At 61.5% G+C, this 9,168-nt stretch overlaps 3 protein-coding genes across 9 annotated transcripts in view; all 3 read left to right on the top strand.

Moving 5' to 3' along the window:
- Window positions 1-2,021, top strand: part of ZNF580 (zinc finger protein 580) — a 21,344-nt gene extending 19,323 nt beyond the window's left edge. For all 3 annotated transcript variants that reach the window (XM_024755181.1, XM_024755179.1, XM_024755180.1), the window contains exon 2: window positions 1,060-2,021. In XM_024755181.1, the coding sequence (XP_024610949.1) occupies window positions 1,072-1,590 (519 nt within the window). In that variant the 5' untranslated portion in view covers window positions 1,060-1,071 and the 3' untranslated portion in view covers window positions 1,591-2,021. The remainder of the gene's footprint in view (window positions 1-1,059) is intronic.
- ZNF581 (zinc finger protein 581) overlaps window positions 1-4,770 on the top strand; it is a 9,292-nt gene extending 4,522 nt beyond the window's left edge. Inside the window, exons 1-2 of one of the 3 annotated variants that reach the window (XM_024755184.1) lie at window positions 2,242-2,343; window positions 3,052-4,770. In XM_024755184.1, the coding sequence (XP_024610952.1) occupies window positions 3,071-3,664 (594 nt within the window). In that variant the 5' untranslated portion in view covers window positions 2,242-2,343; window positions 3,052-3,070 and the 3' untranslated portion in view covers window positions 3,665-4,770. Of the gene's footprint in view, window positions 1-2,241; window positions 2,344-2,464; window positions 2,580-3,051 lie in introns of those variants that run through there. The other 2 variants (XM_024755183.1, XM_024755182.1) reach the window with 2 other exon arrangements.
- The window catches only part of CCDC106 (coiled-coil domain containing 106), a 28,469-nt gene extending 19,301 nt beyond the window's left edge, over window positions 1-9,168 (top strand). Inside the window, exons 1-6 of one of the 3 annotated variants that reach the window (XM_024755178.1) lie at window positions 5,719-5,772; window positions 6,410-6,488; window positions 6,638-6,740; window positions 6,827-7,003; window positions 8,119-8,331; window positions 8,846-9,168. In XM_024755178.1, the coding sequence (XP_024610946.1) occupies window positions 6,459-6,488; window positions 6,638-6,740; window positions 6,827-7,003; window positions 8,119-8,331; window positions 8,846-9,162 (840 nt within the window). In that variant the 5' untranslated portion in view covers window positions 5,719-5,772; window positions 6,410-6,458 and the 3' untranslated portion in view covers window positions 9,163-9,168. Of the gene's footprint in view, window positions 1-5,718; window positions 5,773-6,409; window positions 6,741-6,826; window positions 7,004-8,118; window positions 8,332-8,845 lie in introns of those variants that run through there. The other 2 variants (XM_024755177.1, XM_024755176.1) reach the window with 2 other exon arrangements.

The raw sequence follows: 9,168 nt of genomic DNA on the forward strand, positions 1-9,168 counted from the left end.
GCGAGGGGTTCCTGGGGGCGTAGTGGAAAGGGGGACACAGGGGCTCTGGGGTTACAGAAGGAAGGGGAGCAGAGAAGTGGGGTGGAGGCGCTGTGCTGGTACAGCAGGGATAGGAATGGGGACATAAAGATGCCAGATGCATGCAGAAGAGAGGGAGAAGGGGGCTTGGGGGAGGGACTCGGGGGCCCTGGTGTGTGTCACGGGGAGTGAGAGGAGGCCCCGAGGGGTATAGAGAGGAACAGCAAAGATGTCAGTGGCTTATACCTAAGGGCTGGGGAGAGAGAGGGACCCTTGGGTGGAGATGTAGCAGGTGGCAAAGTTCATGGGCCGTGGGCTACGTAGAAGGCCGGCAGTTGAGGCGTCCTAGGTAGGCATACCTGAAATTTCGAGGACAGGTTAGGTAATGGGAGAGGATGTTGAAACCTTAAGGTGCTAAATGTAGGAACAGGATAGAGGAGTCCTGGGTGAAAAGTGGGGAATTGGGTTAGTGGGGCTCTGGGGATGTACCTAGAGAGGAAATTAAGAGAGGCTACAGCTGTATCCAGAGATGGGAGGCCTTCCAGGGAACCTAGTGGGGATGGAGATCTAGGAGGGTCTGGAGGCCAAAGAAAGGCTGCTGCGGTGGTCCTGGGGGGAGAGGATGCAACCTGAGCTGGGGCTGGGAAGAAGAGGAAGCGACCCATTAGAGAAATTCTGGAGGCAAGAGCCCTGGCGTGACATGAAAGAGGCTATGAAGATGTAAAGGGGGAAATAGAGTTGGAAATTGATTGGCTTTTGGGGTGGAGGAGGAGGGAAGTGGCTGGGTGAAGCCCTCTGGTCCAGCTGGGGGATGAGAGGAGGACCCGGGAGGAAAGGCAGGTCGGGGCCCTGAGATGCTGAGCTTAGTTGTAGAAGCCCCTGAAGCTGCTTGATGCAAGTAGAGCGATCTGGCCTAGAAGCAGTTTCTTTTTTTGTAGGGAAGGTAGGTCAGTGGTACAGAGAGGGTAACAAGCAGTGAGAATTGGTACACTCTCCCCAGGAAGTGGCGGTTTTAATTTCTCTCCCCTCCGCCGCTCCCAGCTGCCGCTCCAGATGCTCCTGCTGCCGCCGCGGCCACCCCACCCTCGGTCCTCCTCTCCGGAGACCATGGACCCGCCGCCCCCCAAGGCTCCCCCTTTCCCCAAGACGGAAGGCCCTTCCTCCACTCCTTCCTCGGCGGCGGGGCCCCGACCCCCGCGGCTGGGCCGCCACCTGCTCATCGACGCCAACGGGGTCCCCTACACGTACACGGTGCAGTTGGAGGAGGAGCCCCGGGGCCCGCCACAGTGCGAGGCACCAACGGGAGAGCCAGGCCCTCGCAAGGGCTACAGCTGCCCTGAGTGCGCCCGGGTCTTTGCCAGCCCTCTGCGGCTGCAGAGCCACCGCGTGTCGCACTCGGACCTCAAGCCCTTCACGTGCGGCGCCTGCGGCAAGGCCTTCAAGCGTTCCAGCCACCTGTCGCGGCACCGTGCCACGCACCGTGCCCGCGCCGGCCCACCGCACACCTGCCCGCTCTGCCCACGCCGCTTCCAGGACGCAGCGGAGCTGGCGCAGCACGTGCGCCTCCACTAAGTTCCAGACCCGGCCTGTGCTGACCGGCCCCTCTCTGGGCCACCACGTCTGACCCACACAGCGTTACTCCCACACACATTCCCTTACTCCGCTGAGGTTACTGCCTTACCCTGGGCCTCAGTTTCCCCAACTATCTAAAGGGAGAAACATTCCTTCCCTCCCTCCCTCTCTAGCTGTGTGATGTAGACCAAGTCGTTGCCCCTCCCAGTGCCTGGGAGCCAGTCGGAGCCCAGTTTCCGCCCAACTGTGCTGTGTGAGCCTTTGCAAGCGGCTTAACCTCTCTGAGCCCTGGTTGTCCGCCCCGAAGTGGTGAACTGTTGTCTGCGTGGAAGATTTGACAAAAGAGCACGGGCACAGTCTGGCTTATTTCTGTGTCGCCCCATTTCCACCCACCACCCTCACCCTTTACTCAATAAACATTCCGCACTCCATTTTAGGGCTCTTATTTGCTTATGGGAGCGGTGGGGGCGGACGGGGTGAAGCAGGCAGCGGGGTTGGGGGATGGAAACCGGACCATAAGCACCTGGGAACCTTCATCTCGGCCTGTGTTTCTGGCCGGAGCCGTTTCCTGATGGCCCAGGCGCCCCCGCCCCCACCGCCCTCCCCTGGACCCTCTTCATCTTCTCTCCCCTTACCCGGCGCCGCCAGCTCTTGGGGGATACCCTGAGGCCACCGACCCGCCGCCATCTGCAACCACGGGAGTAGCCCGGGGCCGTTCCGGAGTCGCCCGGACCCGAGAGGCTGCTGCACCGGGTACGGGGGCCGGGAGGCGGGAGGGAGCCGGAGCGGGCCGTAGGGAGGGGCGGGGCCGGGTGAGCGGGTACCTGTGCGCTGGGCGGGGAGGGGCTGTTCCGACGGCTCGGAGGGGGCGCTGCCGAGAACTTGCGTAGAGAGGCCTGAAGGCCCGGGCCGCTGGTGGAACCCTAGAGAGCGCTGGGACACTGCCAGGACTGGGGGGTGGATGGGCGCGGACTGGAGAGAACCTGCAGGTAGCCGGGCGAGGGGAGGTGGGCGGGTTAGGACGTGGGGTTCCCAACGTGACAGCCCATTTGAGAAGGCCTGAGTGCATATAGAGGGGGTAGGAAATGCTTCTTGGTGGAATATGTAGGATGGACTGACACCCAGACTGGGATCAGTGGCGTGGACAAGGGAGAGGCCTGGAGGTCTATTAGGTGGGGCCTGCGGGCAACCTGTGACCTGAGGGGGGCACAAAGCGGAAAGATAAAGAGAGCCTGTGCGTACAGTCGGTGGTGGAACAGAATCGGAGAGGTTTTTCAAGGAGGGGGTGCGTAGGAGCCTTACAGAGGGTCACAGAGTTCAGGACCGAAGGACTGGAGAGGAGATGGGGGATGGGGGTTGCAGAATTCCTGAGTAGGCTACATAGAGAGAGGAGAACAGAGCCCGTGGGGCTGAGCTTCCCTCCTCTACTGTAACCTTCTCATCCTCTCTCCCCTCCACCAGGCCTCAGTCACCCCTCCGGATGCTGGTGCTGCCGTCCCCCTGCCCCCAGCCCCTGGCGCTTCCCTCCGCTGAGGCCATGGAGGCGCCTCCCCCTCGAACAGGCGGGTCCCCAGAACCCGGACCTTCCTCTTCCACAGGATGTCCCCAGACTTCGTCCCCTTCGAGGCCCAACCACTACCTGCTCATAGACACCCAGGGCGTCCCGTACACCGTGCTGGTGGACGAGGAGTCTCAGAGAGAGTCCGGACCCGATGGGGCTTCGGCTCAGAAAAAGTGCTACAGCTGCCCAGTGTGCTCCCGGGTCTTCGAGTACATGTCTTACCTTCAGCGACACAGCATCACCCACTCGGAGGTCAAGCCCTTTGAGTGTGATACCTGCGGGAAGGCATTCAAGCGGGCCAGCCACCTGGCGCGGCACCATTCCATTCACCGGGCAGGTGGCGGGCGGCCCCACGGCTGCCCGCTCTGCCCTCGCCGCTTCCGAGAGGCGGGCGAGCTGGCCCAGCACAGCCGGGTCCACTCCGGGGAGCGCCCCTTCCAGTGCCCGCACTGTCCACGCCGATTTATGGAGCAGAACACGCTGCAGAAGCACGCTCGGTGGAAGCATCCCTGAGCCAGGCTGCGGGGTACCTCGGGTACCATGGGATTCTGTGGGGAGCGTGGACTCCCGTCGCCCTCAGACAGCCGGGAGCGCCAGAGGCTGGGCTGCGGGGGCCCTGGACACAAACACAGGACCCCCCCCCCCGTGGGGAGGCTGAGCCCTGCCTTGAGGAGTAATCTTCGGGTCCTCAATGTTTTGGAGATAAGGATGGGAAAAAGACCTCACGTTTACAGAGTGGAGTCCTCTAACCTCAGAGACATCAGCGAGTCCACGGCTGAGTCCTGACTGGAGGGGTAGGGAGCAGAGTGCTGTGCGTTGAAGTTCTCGGGCCTGGAAACCCGTGGTTGGGGGCCATCAGGAATCTGCAGCATCTTGCTGAGGCCCCCTGCGAGGCTGGGGGAAGGGGCCCCAGACCTGCTTCCCACTCCCCAGCCAGGGTCTGAGACTGGACACTCACTAAACACGGGTTCCACTTTGAGCGTGTGAGGTTTTGGGGGACCGTGTCTCTGCCGACTGCCTAGCACAGAGACTGAGCAAGTGCCTGGCCCACTTGGGCCTTGGCTTGCCTGGGAAGGTTGGCCTGCACTGGGGTTCGTCCTAGCTTGGCTCCTGACCACCTGTGTCATATAGGCCGAATGTTTTCAAATATTTCTTTTTTTTTTAAACCACGATCCATTGTAAGAAACATTTTATATGGCAACCCCGTATAGACACACAATATATGCAAAACAAAGGTTTAACAGTAGTTACCTCTGCCACGTGCAGATCTCTGTTTTTTTCCATCTACTTTTTTTTTTTTTAAGACTGCCAATTCCAGATTTCATTCTACCATATTATCTGCGCATGAACCTGTAGTTTGAAAAACACCGATCTAGGGCAGGTGCCTCCCCCTGGACGTTTTGACTGAGGCTGCAATTTATCCGTAGTGTGAAGTGGGTAGGAGGGGAGAGTGACACTTTCTAGGTGGCACAGACATTTAGGTTCTCCTGCTGCAGGGTTAAAGCACGACTCTCATAAGGGCTGGCAGAAATTCCAGAGCATGGAAGCTACCTGAGAATGGGAGGAGAGGCAGGTGGAGCTGGGCCAGAAGCTGAATAAACATCTGCCTTCTCAATGAATTTTCCTTGCGTGTCGGATTTGTGCCAGGCACTGTGCTGGGCCTCATTTCTTCTTCCGACCTCTTCTTGGGTGGAGGAAAAAATGGTCTCTACTTCCCAGAGAGGGAAAGAGCTTCCCACCATCTAACTTCAGATAACAGTAACAGTGCCCTGTCTTGAGCTCTCACTGCGGTCAGGCGCTGAGTTGAGCATTCTGCGTGTCATATCATCCTATATACCCACAACAAACCTAAAAAGGATTATAATCTCCCCACTTTACAGGTAGACTGAGGCTGTGAAGGAGCGGCCAGGACTGGAATCTAGGTCTGAATGTTCCAAAGCCAGCTCTTAACAACACGGGGGTGATGGTGCAGGGGTGGGGAGTGGTTTCTAGGCCTTTATTTTCGGGGAGGAGTAACTCTCCCTACCCCATGATCCTGGGAACCCTGGGGTCTGGCTGTGCTGAAGCCCAGTGGGAGATGAAGGAGCGAAGGAGCGGAGCGGGTTGCAGGGGTCCACACCGGCCAGTTCCCAGGGTATCTCTTAAGGGGATCCTCCCTGTGCTTCAACTTTCCCGGCTGTTTCCTATATTTCCCCGCCTCTCCCGGGCCGGACTCGGCGCGCCGTCGCCCTCCACTCCCCCACCCCTGGGGACCCCCGGAGCTGCCAGCTCTCCAGGAATTGGGAAATTCGTGACGTTCCCTGCCCAGGCTTCGCCAAGGGCGGGGGTGCGCTGCAAGGGGCCATCGCGCAAGTGCGGCCCCGGCCTCCGCCGCAAACGGCCGGCCTCATCTGGGGCCGGGGACTCCTGGAGGAGGCACGCCAACAGGCGCATCGGGCGGTCCTGGCGTCCCTGCCTTTCCCATCGCCCGGCTCCGAGATTCGCCGCCTCTGCCGCCCTGCCCGCGGGTGTGCGGTCGCTTCCCTCTGCTCCCCGTTATTCTTTGCAGACGCTCCCCGGCGCCGGGCATGGGCGCCGCCGCCGCCGCTGCCGTCGGTCCTCGGGCCGGATTCCGCGCGCGGGTGGGTGAGCGTGGGGCCCCGGCCAGTCCGACCCCGGGCACCTGCGGGCCGTGGGGGCGGTGGTGGCCGCGTCGGCACCTGCGGCCAGGTGCATCCCCCACTGAGACCACTTGCCACCGTCGCTCCCCCTCCCACCCGCGGGACAAAGGGCGGGGGCGGGGGCGCGTCCCCACTCACGACCTTCCCCCGCACTGCGCACGCGCCCAGCTCCCCAACAGGCGATCGCCTTGATCGCCCACGCGAGTGCGTGGGGTGACCGGGGGTGGGGAGGCGCGGCTCGTGGCTTGGGCCCCCACCCTGCCTGGAAGTTGGGGCACACTCTCCCTCCCCCGCACCTCTCACTTCTTTGGCCCCGAGGCGACCTGTGATGAGGTTCTGTCCTATTTCGGCCAGGATGTGCCTGCTCTGTCAACGCCACCGGTCCTTCTTCTTCCAGCACCCTCGTTCTCTAGAGTCCAGGAGTTTGTAACCCCAGGGGTCCTCCCTCAGTCCTGAGGGGTCTGGGTCCCCTCCTCCATCAGACCCAGGAGTCCCGGCCCTCAGCACGCCCTCCCGCAGTCGTGAGCCCCAGCTCCCCCGGGATGTCCCCGAGGAGTCCGTCTGTGTTCCTTCATCTGTGGCTGCTGTTTCTGTCCAGTGCCCCTGAGGCTCTCAGCTGCTGGGGTCCGCAGGAGGCCGCACCATGAATGAGCGAAACATTAGCCGGAGGAGGACAGGTGAGGAACTGGACCTTGCTCCACCCTTGGTCCCACAGCTGCTGCCCGTTGTCCCTGCCCTTTCCTCTCCAGGGCTGCGTGGTTGGGGGCTGGTCCGAGGCTCCTTGGGACTTCCCTGGGGTGACCCCGGCCTCTTTTTTCCAGTGAAGAAGGACAATGAGGCCTTCGAGATTTCCATCCCCTTCGACGAGACGCCCCACCTAGACCCACAGATCTTTTACAGTCTGAGCCCCTCTCAGGGAAACTTCGAGGGTGAGTTGGTTGAAGGGGGACTTGAGTCAGGCAGGGGTGCAGGGCCCTGAGGCCTGGGGTTGACCAGGGTCCTCTGCTGTCCCTAGAGCCTCCGGAGGCTGCGTCCCCGACTGTGGCCCTGATGAACGGTGTTAGGGCCCAGCTGCACATGGCCCTGGAGAGGAACTCATGGCTGCAGAAGCGCATTGAGGACCTGGAGGAGGAGAGGGACTTCTTGCGGTGTCAGCTGGACAAGTTCATCTCCTCTGCCCGCATGGATGCAGGTGAGGCTGCCAGTCCCCTCCCCATCTCACTCCTGGGCCCCGGCACCCAGCTCGGCCCTCCTCAGGGACACAGGACCCTTCTCACCCACACTCATCCTCTGGCGGCTCAGGGGGACCTGTCATTTTGCCCTCTCCTTGCACCTGTGGCCATGTCTGGGGCTTCAAGCCCAGCTTCCTTCCTGCTTGAGTCCTTCTGCTGCTGGACAGGACACTGTGCCCTGCTGGTCCATGTATTCTGAACACTGCCCCATCCCATTCCCTTATAGGGCTTTTCTCTGCCAAATCTTTAGCTGTGTTTTGGTGGATCCAGACTCTCCTCTCCCCTTCCTGCCGTTCAGCCCCTGGCTGGCTCCCTCAAAAGCTTCCGCTTCCCTCTCTGTGAAGTCAGCTGAAAGTCTGGGCAAAAGGCCTGTGATTTTTCAACACCTACTTTACTGAGGACCCCTCTGCTCCTGAGCCACCTCTAGCCTGGGTTGCTGGGGCCTCCCACCATCCACCCACGCTGACGGGAGCCTACCAAGGATGGTCAGGCCCAGGGTGTTCTGGATTTACGCGGTGGGAACCCCAACACTGGACCTCCAAACCCACCCTTCGGAGGGCCCTGCATCAGAACCCCCGCTGCTTCCTCTGTCTGGGTGAGGGTGGGCGCCTGCCCTTCCCAGCGCACTAGACCCAGAGACTAAGGTTTCCCTCCGGGTCTGCACTCCCACCCCCACCCAGGCTTTGCCTGCCTCTCCGCTTATAGAGGCCTCACTGGGTCCCCAGAACACCCCTCCTCCACCGTGGGAACCCCACAAAGTCAAAGACTCTCTCTCGAGGTCCCCGGGACTCTCTTGGTCCACTGGGCCCCTCCCCCAGACCTCTTGCCACCAAGTTGAGGAGCATCCTCAGCCCATGCCCCCCCCCACAGAGATGTGGGACCTCTGTCCCCAAATCCCAGCTGCTTGTGGAACTGCAGCATCTACAGTGCACTTCCTGCCTGTTCCCTCCTTGGGGACCCCTTCCTGGGGACCTGTGTGACAGTGCTGTCGGTCCCCACCTGGCCGACTCCTCCTCCCTCCCTCCCTCCTGTTCGGGAAGTTCACGCATGCGCGTGTCTCCTCTCACCTCTCCAGAGGACCACTGCAGGCTGAAGCCTGGGCCCCGGAGGGCTGAGGGGGACGGCAGAGGCGGGCCTGGGGGCGAGGCCTCAGACCCCGAGTCGGCTGCCTCCTCACTCAGCGGAGCATCTGCACAAGGCAGTAACGGGGAGAGGAAAAGGCAGAAGCAGAAAGGGGGCACTGGCCGGAGGCGCTTCGGGAAGCCCAAGGCCCGAGAGAGGCAGCGGGGTAAGCGAAGCACAGGGCGTGGGGGTCTCTGGGGCTCTGGGCTGGGGACTTGCTGTGTGACCTCCAAGGAGCTCCCCCTTGTCCTCCCAAGCCTTGGTCTCCCCATCAGCAAAGAGACCAGACCTGGTTGTCTGTCCTGGCCTCCACGTGTGGTCCTGGTTTACAATCCTTAAATCTGTGTCCACCCTCACCGCCGCCTGGGGCTTGACCTTCCTGAGCCTTGGGCTCCTGTCAGTAACAGGGAAGGGGGCCATGGCCCAGGTGGGTTGGGAACTCCACCCTTGAACCCACTCCCTCCTTCATTTTTCCTCCTCATCCCCCTCCCTGGGCTTGCCTTCTCTGATTTTCCTCTGGTCCGACTTCTGTCTACATTTCTTCCGCCTCTTGTAACTCTCACTGCTTTTCCTCGTTCTCTGTTTTGTTCTCCTGATCTTCTGGCCTCCCCTTCCCACTTCCTCTCTCTGCCCCCGCCCCCCCAATGCCTCTCTCTCGCTCTCTCCCCTCGGCCCTGCAGTGAAGGACGCCGACGGTGTGCTCTGCCGCTACAAGAAGATCCTGGGCACCTTCCAGAAGCTGAAGAGCATGTCTCGGGCCTTCGAGCACCACCGAGTGGACCGCAACACGGTGGCGTTGACCACGCCCATCGCGGAGTTGCTCATCGTGGCCCCCGAGAAGCTGGCGGAGGTGGGCGAGTTCGACCCCTCCAAGGAGCGTCTGCTCGAGTACTCGCGCCGCTGCTTCCTGGCCCTGGACGATGAGACCCTCAAGAAGGTGCAGGCCCTCAAGAAAAGCAAGCTGCTGCTTCCCATCACTTACCGCTTCAAGCGGTGATCCCGC

This window comes from Neophocaena asiaeorientalis, unplaced genomic scaffold, assembly GCF_003031525.2.
Source record: "Neophocaena asiaeorientalis asiaeorientalis breed wild unplaced genomic scaffold, Neophocaena_asiaeorientalis_V1.1 scaffold694, whole genome shotgun sequence".
NCBI classification, from domain to species: Eukaryota; Metazoa; Chordata; class Mammalia; order Artiodactyla; family Phocoenidae; genus Neophocaena; species Neophocaena asiaeorientalis.